We start from the raw sequence: 17,810 nt of genomic DNA, 5'->3' as shown, positions 1-17,810 counted from the left end.
GACGTTCCGAGAACCTTGTTCTAAGAACGTTTTCTATCAACATTATGAGAACGTTCATCCATCACAACATAACGTCATAAAGATGTTCCAAGAACCTTGTTCTAAGAACTTTTTCTATCAACATTATGAGAACGTTCATCAATCACAAATAACGTCAAAAAGACGTTCCAAGAACCTTGTTCTAAGAACGTTTTCTATCAACGTTATGAGAACTTTCATCAATCATAAATAACGTCATAAAGACGTTCCAAGAACCTTGTTCTAAGAACGTTTTCTATCAACGTTATGAGAACGTTCATCCATCACAACATAACTTCATAAAGACGTTCCAAGAACCTTGTTCTAAGAATGTTTTCTATCAACATTATGAGAACTTTAATCAATCACAAATAACGTCAAAAAGACGTTCCAAGAACCTTGTTCTAAGAATGTTTTCTATCAACATTATGAGAACGTTCATCCATCACAATATAACATCATAAAGATGTTCCAAGAACCTTGTTCTAAGAACGTTTTCTATCAACATTATGAGAACGTTCATCCATCACAACATAACGTCATAAAGACGTTCCAAGAACCTTGTTCTAAGAATGTTTTCTATCAACATTATGAGAACGTTCATCAATCACAAAAAACGTCAAAAAAACGTTCCAAGAACCTTGTTCTAAGAACGTTTTCTATCACCATTATGAGAACGTTCATCCATCACAACATAACGTCATAAAGATGTTCCAAGAACCTTGTTCTAAGAACGTTTTCTATCAACATTATGAGAACATTCATCAATCACAAATAACGTCAAAAAGACGTTCCAAGAACCTTGTTCTAAGAACGTTTTCTATCAACGTTATGAGAACTTTCATCAATCATAAATAACGTCATAAAGACGTTCCAAGAACCTTGTTCTAAGAACGTTTTCTATCAACGTTATGAGAACGTTCATCCATCACAACATAACGTCATAAAGATGTTCCAAGAACCTTGTTCTAAGAACGTTTTCTATCAACATTATGAGAACGTTCATCAATCACAAATAACGTCAAAAAGACGTTCCAAGAACCTTGTTCTAAGAACGTTTTCTATAAACGTTATGAGAACGTTAATCAAATCAAAAATAACGTCAAAAAGACGTTCCAAGAACCTTGTTCTAAGAACGTTTTCTATCAACATTATGAGAACGTTCATCAATCACAAATAATGTCAAAAAGATGTTCCAAGAACCTTGTTCTAAGAACGTTTTCTATCAACATTATGAGAACGTTCATCAATCACAAATAACGTCAAAAAGACGTTCCAAGAACCTTGTTCTAAGAACGTTTTCTATCAACGTTATGAGAACGTTAATCAAATCAAAAATAACGTCAAAAAGACGTTCCAAGAACCTTGTTCTAAGAACGTTTTCTATCAACGTTATGAGAACTTTCATCAATCATAAATAACGTCATAAAGACGTTCCAAGAACCTTGTTCTAAGAACGTTTTCTATCAACGTTATGAGAACGTTCATCCATCACAACATAACGTCATAAAGATGTTCCAAGAACCTTGTTCTAAGAACGTTTTCTATCAACATTATGAGAACGTTCATCAATCATAAATAACGTCAAAAAGACGTTCCAAGAACCTTGTTCTAAGAACGTTTTCTATCAACGTTATGAGAACGTTAATCAAATCAAAAATAACGTAAAAAAGACGTTCCAAGAACCTTGTTCTAAGAACGTTTTCTATCAACATTATGAGAACGTTCATCAATCACAAATAACGTCAAAAAGACGTTCCAAGAACCTTGTTCTAAGAACGTTTTCTATCAACATTATGAGAACGTTCATCAATCACAAATAACGTCAAAAAGACGTTCCAAGAACCTTGTTCTAAGAATGTTTTCTATCAACGTTATGAGAACGTTAATCAAATAAAAAATAACGTAATAAAGACGTTCCAAGAACCTTGTTCTAAGAACGTTTTCTATCAACGTTATGAGAACTTTCATAAATCATAAATAACGACATAAAGACGTTCCAAGAACCTTGTTCTAAGAACGTTTTCTATCAACGTTATGAGAACGTTCATCAATCACAAATAACGTCATAAAGACGTTCCAAGAACATTGTTCTAAGAACGTTTTTTACTCAACGTTACAAGAACGTTAATAACGTTGTATGAACGTTCCGAAAACATTATTTTACTAACGTTTTGTGCTAACATTTACACAACTTTTAAAGAACGTTAGTGAAAGTTGTGGGAACGTTCCCTGTTAGCTGGGATCTTAGCCAGTATTGCTAAATGCTTGATACCAATTAAAACCCTAGCCCTTGAGCAACAGATAATTGTAGAATCGAAAGGTGAAGGCATTGCTCAGCTAGTGAGAGAATCCAAAAACCTAGTGAGCGAAGCACCCAAGATTCATCAATTCACATGGGCAAAGTGGACTAAATTGCTACACTCTAAAAAATGCTGGGTTAAAAACAACCCAATTTGGGTTATTTGACAACCCAGCGCTGGGTAAATATTGGACAGAACACATGCTGGGTTATTTTGACCCAGCAGGTTGGGTTTTTATACATTAACCCATCTGCTGGGTTGTTTTTAATCAGTGCTGGGTCAAACAACCCCCATGCTACAGGTTATTCATTTTAGATAATAATAATAAAAAACATTAATAAAAAAAAAATAATAAAATTAATAACAATAATAACACTACTGTTTATTGATTCAATTAAAGTGTTTATTCCAGGAAATTAATATAATCAAATACATTCATGTTAAAAAAACAGTTAGACATCTGCAACATAAACGGAGGCCCACAAAAATCATTTGTGCTAAAATGTTGGTATGTTAAAAGATTATAAAATGGTAAGATTCTCAAAATTCAAAACTCTACACTTATAAACTGTAAAATAGCCTATAGCTAAAGATTCTCTTCACAAAGAATACAATAAAAAACACATAAGTACATACATTGCAATTCACTTAAATAAGCAATCATTTAGTCCTGTGCAGCAAAAATGGGAGGCACATAAAAACTCTGCGTATAAACAGTAAGTACAGTACATACATTACAATTCATTTTAAATAAGCAATCATTTAGTCATGTGTAGCAAAATAAAAACATGAAACTCTATACCTATAAACTGTAAAATAGCCTAGCTAAAAATTATCTTCACAAAAAGATAAAAAAATAAAAAAAATAAAAAAAAACTGAGTCAACTGTTCCAGAGTTTCCCCATTCACCAAAAAACTGTCCAGCCATTCCAAGCTCCAAGACAAAGGGGAAGGGCTTTGCTTCTCTCTGCCTTTCCAGGTAAAAAGCACCATGTTGGTTCCAGACTAAATGAGGAAAAGACAATATCAGACACAGATAATTATTTAAAAGTGTGTCTTAGGTTTTCATAAGATCAGTCTTAAATTAGTTAAATACCGTCTTAAATTAACTTAAAGAATTAGTTCACCCCAAAATATAAATTTCCTCATCATTTACTCACCCCAATGTCTTCCAAGATATCCATGTCTTTCTTTCTTCAGTGGAAAATAAATTAAGTTTTTTTGAGGAAAACATTTCATTTCAATTCTACACAGAATGGACTTAAATGGTAGAGACTCTGAAGCTGCATTGAGACGGACATTTGAACCTTCTTTGAATGTTGGGATAGTTGGTTGTCATTAAAGTCCATTCTGTGTAGAATAATCCTCAAATGTTTTCCTCAAAAAACTTAATTTCTCTTCCACTGAAGAAAGAAAGACATGGATATCTTGGAAGACATTGGGGTGAGTAAATTATTAGGAAATTTTCATTTTGGGGTGAACTAATCCTTTAAAGCAGTGGTTCTCAACTCCAGTCCTCGGGACCCGCTGCTCTGCACATTTTGTATGTCTCTCTTATCTAACACACTCAGTTCAGTTCATGGAGTCTCTCCTGACGAGCTGATGATCTGATTCAGGTGTGTTAAATAAGGGAGACATACAAAATGTGCAGAGCAGTGGGTCCCGAGGACTGGAGTTGAGAACCACTGCTTTAAAGAGTTGTGAGAAAATGAAATGCGTGTCAGATCCAAGCAGCAATAACCATAAACGATTAAAACGATTTATCGTGCAGCCCTACAAACAGGTGTAAAGAAATGAGCCTGCTCTTTTTGTCCCCTATTGTTTTACTTACCGGTTGTACATCAATGAATGAGGTTCTTGCCTCTTGAATAGTTGGCCGAAAGGTTTTGTGGCCAATCTTGTACAGGCGGGGGAATGACAGGCAGGATTGTAAGTGCTAGTATGCCTTTGGAATCTAAGAATAGAAAAATGGCAAATTAGAATTTGTTCGGTCATCAGCTTTTAAATTAAGCAAAGTGCATTTCTAACTAAGGTCAACTTAGAATGAGTGAAATTAGCTTAAATATATAACAGTTAAATACGTACTGTGGTAATCTGAAAACATTTAGTGTTATTAAAGGTATAGTTCACCTTAAAATGCAAATTTACTAACCCTCATGTCAAATTTACTCGCCTCATTTACTCACCCTCACGTTGTTCCAGACCTGTACAAGTTACTTTCTTCTGCTGAACACAAAAAGATTTTTTAAAGAATGTCAGTAACAAGATAGTTGACGGTAGCCACTGACTTCCATAATAGGAAAAAAGTACTATAAAAGTTACTGTTAACCGTTTTGTTACCAACATTTTTTCAAATATCTTCTTTTGTGTTCAGGAGAAGAAAGTCATTCAGGTTTGTAATAACATGAGGGTGAGTAAATGACGACAGAATTTTCCTTTTCAGGTGAGCTATCCCTTAAAGCAGTGCTTCTCAAACCCGTCCTGGGGACCCCATACCACTGCACATTTTGTATCTCTCCCTCATTTAACACACCTGATTCAGCTCATTAGTACAGACTGCAAAATTTAAATTGGGTGTGTCTGATGAGGGAGACATCCAAAATTATGGGGGGTCCCAGGACATTTGAGAACCACTGCCTTAAACCAAGAAAGGGGCAAACAAACAAGGCTATCTATGAAATTACACTGACAACGACTAAGCACAGAAGTGGTACCCTATGCCAGCCCTACAATATAACTGGTTTAAATTCACCCTACATGGTTTGACATTAAGTCTTGTCATGTGCTTGTACTTTGGTACTTGTACATGTAAATTGGCCATTCATGTTTTTGAGCTTATTGTGAATGGTGTAGCAAACTCTAGAGTTTAGGGTTGGCACTTGATGCAACTGTGAAAAAAAGATTACCTACAAAGAAAGAGAATTTGAAATGCAAAATTGTTCATCACATATTTACCAGCAATTTTTCAATGAGGCACTCAAGATTCCAGTTGAGGAGTTTTTGTTGAACAAAAATGTCCATTGCTGTAAAAGAAAAGAAGGAAACATCTGATTAGTAATATCTTTACAAAGTTAGCATGTCTTATACAATGCTTTTAAAATTAATTTTTATGCTGGCTCCAGTTAATTAAAAAAAAATATATATAAATCATTTTATTGAATCATTACTTAAAAAATAATTTTTGACAGCTTAATTAACTGTTGTTAATTCACAAGACTGTAAACAGAAGAAATGTTAATTTTGTGGATAATTAAAAAAATATTTTATAAAATCACCTGTAGATATTTCATAGAATATTTTTTATTCATTCCAATGTATTAGTCTATCGGTATAACAATCGCCTGAGGGCATTGCGCCCATTGACTTATTTGATTGCAGTTTCAAGATAAGTAAAAATAATAAATAAATGTTGTTAATGTTTATTCTTCCTGACAGTTTTTTTTTTTTTTTTAATTCATTCACGATTCAATGATCATCATAGTTAGTTATTTTAATGATTGTGAACCAAATTGCATGACAAACCAAAATAATAAATTGTATTAGGCTATTTAATACATAAGCTTGGTTCCTCCTAAGGTTTTTTTTCCTCTCCATTCTGTCACCTGATGGAGTGTGGGTTCCTTGCCACTGTTGTCTCTGGCTTGCTTAGTTAGGGGCACTTAGTTTTCAACAATATTATTGATTTAATTGCACTGACAATATCAGAAGATAACTGAACTGAACTGAATGACTCTTTTTTTCAGAGCCGGTTTAAGACCAAATTGTACTTCAGTAACTACTTTGATTATCTTCACATAGTTTCTGAACGTAACTGAAGCAACACTGAACTGACTTCAAATGAACAAAGACAGTTTTTGATAAGAATTGTACTGAGCTGGACGATGACATCACTGTTTTCTGCAGAAATGCTTAGCCAAATTGAACTAAGGCGCACGCACCCAAACACAGAGAACATACTGCAGCATAAGAAAATATTTTATGTAAAGCTACCTTTCGAAAATGACTAACAAAAACAGTTAAATAATAGGTAACGTTAGACTTACAGCTTCTTTACCATATCCAGCCACTAGCCAGTGACGTTACACTGCATCCATCCAACACCGCCGAGTCAAGTAACCCGCAACATTTCTGGAGATAAAACAGACACCAACTGTACTCAGACATTGTGACCGTGTTATAATTGGAATAATTGATGACAGACCGTGTAAAAATAATGAATGTTATGTGTAACGTAATGTTAGCATAACGGTCGCTAGTTCGACAGACGCAAAATCTAGACTAGAGCATTTGGTCCGTCGTCAAAAATTCATAGCTCATTTCAACATAACTTCTTGTTGACTTTCTGACTTCTTTGACTAACGTTACTTAACGTTAGGATAGTTTTAATAAAACAGGGTTGCTCACCTTTATGCTCGCTCCTGCTTGAACCTCTCGTCCTCCTGTTGACGTAGTGAATAGTGTGTGTGGACAAAAGCGCGCGACTCGCGAGGAGGTAAGCGCTGGGTCAAAATTTCCAAAACAAACCCAAATGCTGGGTCATTGTCAGCTGATTCCTGAGAAAATAACCCAGCAACATAGTCAAAATGCTCAACCCAGCATTTGGGTTTAAAAAATAACCCAGCATTTTTTAGAGTGTACATGATACTCAAATCAATTTTGGACAAAGTAAACTGAATAAAAAAGACAAAATAACAGAAATCCCAAAAGGGGCTAATATTTGTTATTTTACAGATGGCTCTAAGAAAAATGAGGAAGTTTGGTGGGGTTTCATTAGAAAAGAAAAAGGAAAAATAGTTTTCAAACAAAAGGGGCAATTGTCTAAGGAAGACTCAGCACAACTGGCTGAAGTGACAGCCGTGTTAGAAGCCTTAAGGCATATGAAATCGACATCAACAACAGAACCGCTAATCGTGACAGATAGTGATTATGTTTACAAGGCACTGACAGAGCATGTGTCCACTTGGAAACTGAATGGCTTTTGCACCGCCAAGGGAAAGCCATTAAAACAGGATAGTTTGTGGAAAGAAATAGCAATATTATTAGAAGAAATTAAACCACAAGTGCTGCACCAAAGCAGTCACACAGTACAAACTACATCAGCTGCCAAAGGTAACGCTGAAGTGGACAAATATATTAGACATAAGACGATTAGAACAACAAAAACTATTAAAGTTATCACTAAGGCAAGTGAGGATAAAATTGTTGACAAACTTCACAAAGATCTAATGCACCCTAGTCTAGCTTATTTAGCAAAGTATTGTAAAGCCACAGGTCTTAATGTACAAAATCTAAAAGCTACCTACCTTACAATCAGGAAAAAATGTCCTGAATGTAGGAAAGTAATGAACAGCAGGTTTAATGAATATGGTAAAATAAAGACAGATAAAGAAAATGAAGAGATATGTCTAGACTGGGCTGGCCCAATCCGCCCTCAAAGTAAATTAAAAAACTGTTATTTCCTAGTAATTGTAGATAGTTGTTCTAACTTTTTGCAGATTTACCCATGCAAACAAGCTACTAGTTCAGTAGTCGTACAAGCACTAAGAGAATGGATAAGGTTCAGAGGACCACCAAATAAAATTAAGGGTGACAATGCTCCAAATCTGACAGGAAAGGAAGTGGAAGAATATTGCGATAAAATCGGAGTAAAATTAATTAAAAGTGTGAAGTACACACCGGAATCTAACGGGATAGCGGAAAACGCTGTTAAACAAATTAAACAATTTTTCATCAAGAACGAACACGTAGGAGAGTGGGATTCTTTGATTGATCAATGCACACATTTTCTAAATTACAGAATCAAACCGAGTGAACTCAAAATCGAAGATCAACCCGAGCAGGAAAGTTATAACGCCAATCCGTTTAAGGTAGGCGATAAAGTAATTATACTGCATAAAATCAGAGGTAAAAGATTTAGACATAAAACTGGAACCGTGGATACGGTTACAAAAGTCACTTCGAACACAACTGTACAATTAGAAAATAACGGCATTTGGTCTTTAAGGGACCTAATCAAAGCGTAATGATGAAAAAGGTAGTATTTGAGTCCATTATTGGATCCAAAACAGGATGGGTCAAATGCCAAAATGAGGCATATGCACTGCTAAGAGTCAAAAAATGGCATGAAGATTGCCCTGAAGGTACCATAAGTAAATTGATACCCTTCACAAGCTGTTGTATTTGTGAAGCAGCAGACATAGCAGAATTACTTTGGGAAGGTCCGAACGAGACTCGACCGACCAAAATGAGCTTAAAAACACTCTCTACCATGGGGGAGCATAACCTTTTCCCCTGGTACAATCCTGAAGGTAGAATCGGCGACTGCGCCTTGGGAGAGATTTCTGTATGCGGAAACTGCAGACTAGGTAAACAAAAATGGGTCATTCAAAAGATACAAAGAGGAGAAACCACTTGTGTCTGCCGAACATGTAAATTATGTCAAGAAAAAATAATTTTACTAGGCACAAAATGTTCCTGTACATTTAATGAATCAGAATTAAAACTATGTAACAGATGTGAAAAGCTAGAAGAACGACAATGGGTCCAAACTGTCAGTAAGAAAGAAGTCTGGCTAACCCGTAAATCTAAATTAGCCATGGGATGTGTTTCACAAGGGAAGATTATGACAGCATGGGTCAGCAATCCTATACAATTAATGGAGGAAAACGAACTAGCATGGCTATATCGATATTGTGAATTGTCAGGATTAGGAAATCCCTCCTATACGGACCAGCTGGAGAAAGGTTCCGTGTTAGGCCAGATTCTGGAACAAATCACTTGTTTGGATTCATGGGAGAGAGTTATCTCACATAATCTGAATGAACCAAACAAAACTATCTTTGTAAAAAGACAGGGTCAGTATGAATGCAGCTCAGCCGAACAACTTATTATTAATGAAATTAAGAACATGACCTTCATAATTACAGACTATAACTACGAAACCAGGACATGGGAAATGGGCGTAAGGGAAACAGACATCACAAGAATGTCCAGAAGTCAAATAATTATGACTGGGGAAGCTTGTTATAAGATTAAATATGAAGAAAACGATGCATCCATAATTAAAAAACTGGTGGTGAATCTATGTTGCACCAGAGGTTACATGAACATCGGATTCGCCATACAGGGTTTTAATATTGAGTGGATGACAGAAGTTAAACCTTTTAAACAAAAGTTTCGAGACTGGCTGCTCAAAAAACACTTCTAGGGTCAGACAGGCAATCCTTTTGTTCTCTAATCCACAGCCAAAAATGCCTAGGGGGGGAAGGACACAGAGACTGAAAACCATCTACAGAACACTACATCGAGAGAGGACAGAGACTTTCCAGGAGATATTAATAGGAATAAGTATGGCTTTCATTCTCTTTGTATGCATCCTGGCTGGATTCGGAACAAATGAGACAGAGGACGTTTATACTGTCTACCCTTGTACTAAAATAGAAAAGATAGTTAAATTACACTGCTATAATCAAACAATAATGGTTAAAGGTTCACCTTTGATTTTAGCAGGAACATTATACAATCCTGAAAATAATGCTAAGCTAATAAGAAACTGGATAACAGATATAGATCCAGAATACTGGAATTGTACTAGTGAAGGAAGTTTTCTAAGTGCAGCTGCAGATTACGGTCCGACGACTGAGCAAGGGATAACTGTAATAAAATGGAATAAGCTAGAATTACTAAATCAAACACATGTATTATTAAAAGGGCAAGAAATAGACATTACTGCAGCCAGAAACATTAGTGTGAAAAACTTTGACTTAGTATGGTGGACATATTCGTATGGAAAAACAATCTCAACTTTAGAATGGGACTGTGAGACAAGGAAAGCCAATATAAAAAGACTAAAAATATTAGACAAAGAGAACCGAGGTAAATTAGAAGTGGTTGATGATGTGGAGAACACCGAAGGAATAGAATCACCAAATTTAAGTCCACTGACACCTGCAGCACAACGCGCAGGGCCAAAACCAATAGATCGTTGGCTTCGTATGAAGGAATTCGGAGATAAAGTTATAATTCATTCAGTCCATGAAAACAAACCAATAATTCCCGCAAAAACCATGGAGTGGATAAACTGCTATAATAGGCCTATGGCCACACCGATGTGTAATAAGGTGTCAAATTGTTCATGGATAGGAAAAATGATCTGGCCAAGTAACAAAGACAGATCAACAATTGATCACAAAAAGCAGTGTGCTCATAAATTAAATCCGACCAAAAAAGTTTGGTATTGTGTCATAAAAGCTGAAGCTCCATGGAATCAGACCCTTATGGAAAAATATGAAAAAGACACTATTACCATGTGGCACAAATGGATAAGGAAGAATTATAATTTCACACAAGGAACAGGTAGTGAAACAGATAGAACTACATGGACCGTGAAAGCCACATTAGAAGGAAAGAGAAGAGCGAATGGAAATTACAGACATCCTTATACGCTAGAGTATTTTCCAAATTCAGGAATCCCAGAAAAACTTATAACTACTTCCGGAATAGCAAAATATCTAACAACAAAAGTAATAGATCAACAATACAGAAGTGCATTGTTGTTATATATGATGCAAGGAGGAGAAGCGTTGAAACACTACACCATCACTAAAAGACCTGATGGGTACATAAGATATCACGGAAGGCATCAAGATATTAAAGATTTAAATACTGGAAGGAAAAAAGCTAATCTTATATGGCCAGTGCACATGAAGTATCTAGGTTCACACAAAATTTTAAACTCCTATAAATCCCAAAGAATAGGTCAATGGGAAAGTGGTTATTACTAAAAAGTATCTGACCCAGATAGTTATTCATGGGGGACTCGGAGTAAAGTATATATTAGACCCACTCAAGGGGACTTCAGGAAAAAATTTAATGTCACAAGTTGGTATGGAGGACCCTGCAGCAGACGAGACAATTTCGATATTGTAAAATCTTCAAAAGGAAAGAGGATAGCATATAAACTTAAGTGTGTTAAAGAATTCGACTTGGGAACAGAAGTATTAATGGTAGGTAAAAGGACGGATAATTATAAAACCGAATTCTGGAGTGACAGGGTAGAAACAACATATTTATGCAAAGGGAGCCTATTTGACAACTGGCAACACATGACTTTCAGTGCTCCCATAATGCAATCGTATGGAGCTAGGAACACAAAGGGTAACATTGATAGAAATCACATGTCATGTGGCTTCGAAGCCATGGAAGGCGCCCTCTGGGCAAAAGAAAATCTACAGATCACCCCCCTGATTCTGAAACAGATGGTTGGTGAAAACCAGATAAGAAAAATTTGTGCTATTATGCCTTATATTAAATATATAAGTGAGTGGAAAGAATTATTACATCCAATCGATGATTTAACGGAATCGGAGAGTATTGGGGGGCATTGGGTACATCGATTGGACTATTGGTCAAAAACCAGAAGCCCTTCTGAAGTAACTCTTATCAAATTGATCGGGAAGATAGTGAAAACAGCATTTGTAGATATGGGTGAGAAAATTAAAGAAGTGGCCCAGAATGTGTGGGATATAATGACAGACACATGGGAAATAATAAAAACTGTACTCTACTGCATAGGAGGAACAATGGTAATCATTGTAGTAATAGGCATCCTAATTAAATTAGTAAAAATATGCATACATTGTAGAAAACTAAGACAGTTAGCTGCCCAAGCCAAATATAGGAAGATTCGACTGTCAGCTGATCTTTCAGAATCCGAGAATGAGAGTGAAGGAGAAATGCCTACGGCTAAATTACTTACGAACATAAAAGTTAGGAGCTCGTAAAATCAATTCATTCTCCTGAAATCCATCCGACCGAACAGATCAACCGACTAAGCAATTTGTGAGAAACCTGAACAAATGGCTCCAACAACCAGACAAAATTGGGGAAACAATTCCAGTGTGACAACTTGTCCTGAAATGCCGGTAAATAAATTTCAAATTATAATCTACAATGTAATTTTGATCTTTTATTGGATATTGTTGATAGGGGGTTTACAAGGGTTATAACAAATCCCAATTGCAATATGTAACATAGCCTCATTTAAATTGGAGAAAAGGCTAAAATCTGGCAAGCATGATAATTGGACAAGTTGTGAAAAGCCCTAAGGTAAAATCCATTTTTGGACTTAGAGGCATGACCAGATTGAAATTACTTAAGATAATACTTGGTTCATGTGGTTTACTAAAGTATTATCTTAAAAAATCCAATCTGTAAAGTACATAGTACTCTTTTCTACACTATTGGTGATTTTGTATCTTATAATACTTTCCACAAGGAGAGTAGAAATTGAAGGTGTAAAAAAGAACTGTACATTAAATAATTGTAATTACAACTACACTTATGATAATGGTGATTACAAACTACTATGATGATTATGTAATGTGTGGTATAGCACTAATGATAGTTAGTAATGATTGGGTTTATGTAACAAAACTGATAAAAGCCGGTAAAGAATATTGTCTCAACATTGAGCTGACAAACCCTTTTGTAACTTGCAAATAGGGTTCAACTCCTGAAAGCCAGAGGAAAAGATTCTACGACTACATCTCAGATGAAATGTGTGGAACAAGAAATGTGGTTAAAAAACAGACAAACTGTGTTATATGTGGAAAGCTTCCAGGAGGCTTAAGAATAAGATGTTTTTTGATGAATCAATGGCAAGACCTCTGTTCAAATTGTACTGCAATCCAAAATGTAACAATGGATAAAATTGGACAAGTGACTGTAACTCAACGAGGAAGAAGAATGGACCGTAACGGCCCATGGGTTTCAAAGAGTTATATCAAATGGTGCATGGCAATGAAATTTAAATGTTGTAAGGCCAGTGAAATTCTCGCAGTACAGGCTGGATCAATGAATAATTATACGGCTACCACATATCACTTAAAAACAAGAGTATATCAAAAGAAAAAGAAAAATGGAGGCTTGAAACAAATAATAGGGATTGTTTACAGGCATTGGATTTCGGATAACCTCAGCCAACCCATAGGTGCTAGACAGAAATTCAAATATAGCTGTGTATATGTCCCCACAGGAAGTCCTGATATCAAAGGCCCCGGGAAAGTGGATGGTAGTACCACTAACTTTGGACTTGGCCGAAAGAGGACTAATCTTCGCAGTAAACCAGATAAATCTGGACAAACTGCTCAAAGTCTGGCGAAAACCACAGGAGTTTCAGTGGCAGTCGGCACTCAAACCATGGGAGAGGCAGAAGGTTATCCAGAGTCTGAGAACCTGGTGTCTTCAAGCTGGGATGAGCCAGGATCAAGCCAACTCATTAAAAGTGATGATATGTAAAAATGATGGAATCAGTCACCGCCTGTACCAGATAGAATTTGACGGCCTTACCCCAAGTGTTTATTGTACTGATTTTGTAAGCAAAATGGATAGATTTGGTGTAAGAGATTTTGTGGGTAAACTGAAACGAAAACCTAGATTAAACAAAACCAGAAGGATTAAAGAAGCTCATTCAATGCCAAAAGGGGGTGTAATGATAAATCACGAGGTTCCATCTGAGGGTGGCATTTCATTCACTTCACCCAACCCCCAAAATAGGAGGCAGCGCAGGAAGGGTCATAATAAAAAGCCTGTAACTAATAATGCTGCAGATGCGCTTTCTGGGTTACTAAAACACATGACTGTTTAACATTACTGTATTGAATTAAGAGTTTTTGCCCATTGCTACTACTTTCAGAATCACATGAGAGAGCGATGAGAAGGTTTCTTTGTCTATATATACAGAAAGGCTATTGTATCTTCTGGGAAAGCACCGCTGAACTGGACAGTCATGCGGATATCGAGGAAGTTGTTAGAGACAAGCTGAGAACAGCAGTTGTTCATGTAATATTGAGATCATGTGTGCCTTACAGTAAATCTGATGAGGACACCTGAAATCGGACTATAAAAGGAAGAGGACCAAAAAGATTCGTCGCTCATCCTTGCATCCTCCACTCGGAACTCCAGCTTTTCCGAGCGCAAGAAGCCATATGCTCTAGCTAAATATTCCTCTGTTAGACTAGTACTTATATTATAATCTGTAACAAGTATTCTTTTTACTTTGATTCTTTTAATAAATATTGTTAAACATTTATTATAATCATTGGACTGGAACTTGGATTTTTGAGTACTGTCTCTTTCTTCACACGGGATCAGGAAGACCCACAACTGAAGAAAGACATCACAGGATAGGTGAGCATCTCTTTTCTAAAAAGAAAATATATGCACTGTGATATTTGATTGATTTAGCAAGCCTAGCCAAAGAGGCAGTTACGACAGGGTTATTGTTGTATAACAAACACGATTCAAGGGCACCTAAAAAGATAGACTTATATTACAACGGGGACATCTATTGTCATTCTAATGAACTATTCTTATGGTCAACTATTATGAGTGTAGTTTATTATCTTTATAATAGAATACGAAGTTGTAAAGACTGATCATCTAACTCTTAAATGGCACAACTATAGAATTAGGCTCTGTAGTTATCGCGGGGCTATTTTACGTCCTGGGTAGGATATAAAATAGCTTGGAACGATATTAATTGTGAAAATAATCCATTACAAAGCAGTAAGCCATCCGGGAACGTCTCGCCTACTCTTTTATGAGTACTGAGGTTTCGGACATACTACTCCGTTCACGTACTGTTTTCCCCTACTATATAGTAGGAAAGTAGGAATATTCGGACGCACTATAAGTATATGTACGCCCGAATCTCGCGATAATTAGTACGTCACTCTGGTAATTCTCGCCTACTCTTTTATGGATACTAAGGATTCGGACATACTTATTCGCTCGCCTACTGCTTTTTCCATACTATATAGTAGGGAAGTATGCGGTTTCGGACGCAGCCCTGGAGTGAATAATGTGGCTCGAATCAACCTCTGCATCAGTCTTCTGTTGGCTCACCTTCTGTTCCTGCTCACACAACAGTTCCTGAGCCTCATACGCCCTCATCAGGTAAGAATGATGAAGGAGCCCTACAGCTCAGCACAGTCTCACTGAGAATCATCATAACCGTCTCTCATGATCTCCAGGTGTTGTGTGCCGTGATATCAGGGCTGCGTTCAGCCCCGACAAAACGTTGCACAGCGTTTTTTAAACAGAAACGGTGATGCGTTGAACACACTGTTCTGATGACGCAAGAGTTGCAACTATGGCAGCTGAGAAGGCCATTCTTTGTGTTCTTTGTGAAGAATTTTCTGAGCCTGATGAAGTCGGTATAAATATGTGTTTAATACTACAAAATATGCCCGATGTTACAGTTACTGCACTTGCCGCCCAGAACAAAAGAGAACATCCCAATCGAGTGAAGGGATTTGTGGAAACTGAAATGGAAGCACACATCTTACCTAATTCAGACTAAAACACATCTATTTAGCCTCACATACTGACTTTATTTGTAGGTCATACTGTTTTAATACCCTGTATTTTCTTTCTCATTTTTAGGAAAAGCACTTAATTACCATTGTTTATTTCTATACCAATACACTTGCAATGAAGCTAAAAATATAAACAACTACATCATTATTGATATCCTATATTTTTTACAATAAAACTTTCGACAAACATGTCTTCTAATATCCTCAGTTGTTGCGTATACCGAGCTGCATCAAACACATTTGTAAATTACTTTTCTTGAACCCATTGTGCGAGGTTCACTTTAATACTGCATGCTTTATATACATGTTGCTGCTGATTGGACTGCAGTTCTGACACACCCACCAAACAAGAGAAAACGTATCTCAAACCCCGTTGCACACCGGTGCACGCCGTTTCCAGGAAACATGACGTTCAACCCGGAAACCGTAGCAAAACGTTGCGCACCGTTTTGAACTTGAACATGCCCCAGGTGTGCTGCACTTCCTCTTTCTCTCCGGCTTTGTGTGGATGTTCATTGAAGCTGTGCTGCTCTTCATCTGTGTGAAGAACCTATCACAGATCAGCTCCAAAAAGAGGACTGTACTTAGCAGTGGATTCCTGTGTGTGATTGGATATACGGTTCCTCTGGTTGTGGTGGCCGTGTCTGCTGCGGTGGATCCTAAAGGCTATGGAAGTGAACAGTGAGTTTTGTTTGAGTGACTCAGAGATCTTCATCCATGTTTGTTTATTGATATTTTTTGACTGTATCGTCTTCCAAACAGTTGCTGGTTTAAAATGGATAAAGGTTTTTTCTGGAGTTTTCTGGGACCTGTTGTGGTCATAATTGCAGTAAGCACATTTCTTATTTCTTTTATCTCATGACTTTGTATTAAAAGGAAAACACTGATTAATAATTAATTACCTTTTTTTTTCTCTTACTGTGCAGTTAAATGTGATTCTTTTCATCAACATCATCATCAGTCTGAACTTGACTTTGAAAAATCTGAACCCTGAAGTTTCACAGATGAAACAAACCAAGTAACAAACAATCTGATTTAAAATAACAAATAGTCAATCAAGACACATTAAATATTTTTCTTTCTCTTTCTCTGCAGGATTATGACATTTAAAACACTGGCTCAGTTTGTGATTCTTGGTTGCTCCTGGATTCTGGGTTTCTTCACTAATGGCAGGAAGGAGCTGGAGATCCTCTTCCTGATCTTGAACTCCCAGCAGGGAACCTTCATCTTCCTGGTCTATTGTGTCTTCAATAATGAGGTCAGACATCATGTTACTCTACCAGATAATCTTCTATATGCTTCACATAATTCATATGAGTTCCATCTTATTTTCACACCTGAGAGACTGCAGCACTGTTCCAAAACCCAGTTAACTGCCTTTTATAAAGCATTTTAGGCCATATAGGCACACTTCCAACAGAAAGGCTGTTCCAAAAGAATTTAAGTCAGTCTATTCATTGATCTAGTCATCATTTGTCTTGTGAAATAACCCAATTTGACTGACTTTCTCTTCTTGTGCAGGTCAGGCAACAGTACAGGAATTGGTGGAGAGCTGTTCTTCCAGTCAGCAAAAATGTCCAGATGAGACATGAGACAAAGGCCATAAATCCTTATAAAGAATTTAAAAAAAAAGAAATGTATTATAACAGTGAAAAAGTTGTCCAGTGTATGTCAATGTAAATCACCAACTCTTGTTTTCCTGTTTATTTAAATGAGTGAGATATTGAGAAATTCCTTATTGGAACAATTTGAACAGTGCTTTTCAATTTAATGTAAAACAACACAACCTGTAAAATGTATGTTCTTTGTTTCCCCCTTCATTGTGTATTTGGTTCTGTCCTGTGACCTATTTTTCCTTAGTGTAACAAATGTAAAATTAGCATTATTCTTTTCACTCAAAATCTCCCTTTTTCTTATTCTATGAACTCTGATTCTTTTATTTTGAATATATTGTTTGATTTCATTGTATTGTCTTTTGATTTAATTACATTGGTATGAATAGTTTGAGTTTACAATTTGGTAATGAAGCGTACTGCCCCTTTAAGAGACATTTAAAGTTGCCATGAAATAAAATGTTACAAATAGTATTTTTATATGTAATATTGTAGTG

At 36.3% G+C, this 17,810-nt stretch overlaps 1 protein-coding gene and 1 pseudogene across 2 annotated transcripts in view; one reads left to right on the top strand and one right to left on the bottom strand.

The window, feature by feature from the left end:
• Positions 1-17,810, bottom strand: part of LOC311279440 (adhesion G protein-coupled receptor E3-like) — a 79,444-nt pseudogene that overhangs the window by 30,827 nt on the left and 30,807 nt on the right. The gene's annotated exons all lie outside the window — the stretch shown is intronic.
• On the top strand, positions 11,804-17,380 carry LOC311286483 (putative adhesion G protein-coupled receptor E4P; the record flags this gene model as incomplete). Its single annotated transcript, XM_084402697.1, has 9 exons — positions 11,804-11,807; positions 13,357-13,615; positions 15,143-15,278; positions 15,356-15,362; positions 16,171-16,381; positions 16,463-16,529; positions 16,627-16,718; positions 16,796-16,958; positions 17,222-17,380. The coding sequence occupies 9 exons, from the start codon at positions 11,804-11,806 to the stop codon at positions 17,378-17,380; spliced, it is 1,098 nt and encodes a 365-aa protein (XP_084258823.1).

Source organism: Rutilus rutilus (genome assembly GCF_951802725.1).
Source record: "Rutilus rutilus genome assembly, chromosome: 2".
Lineage (NCBI taxonomy): Eukaryota > Metazoa > Chordata > Actinopteri > Cypriniformes > Leuciscidae > Rutilus > Rutilus rutilus.
This window is presented reverse-complemented; position numbering and strand designations above follow the sequence as displayed.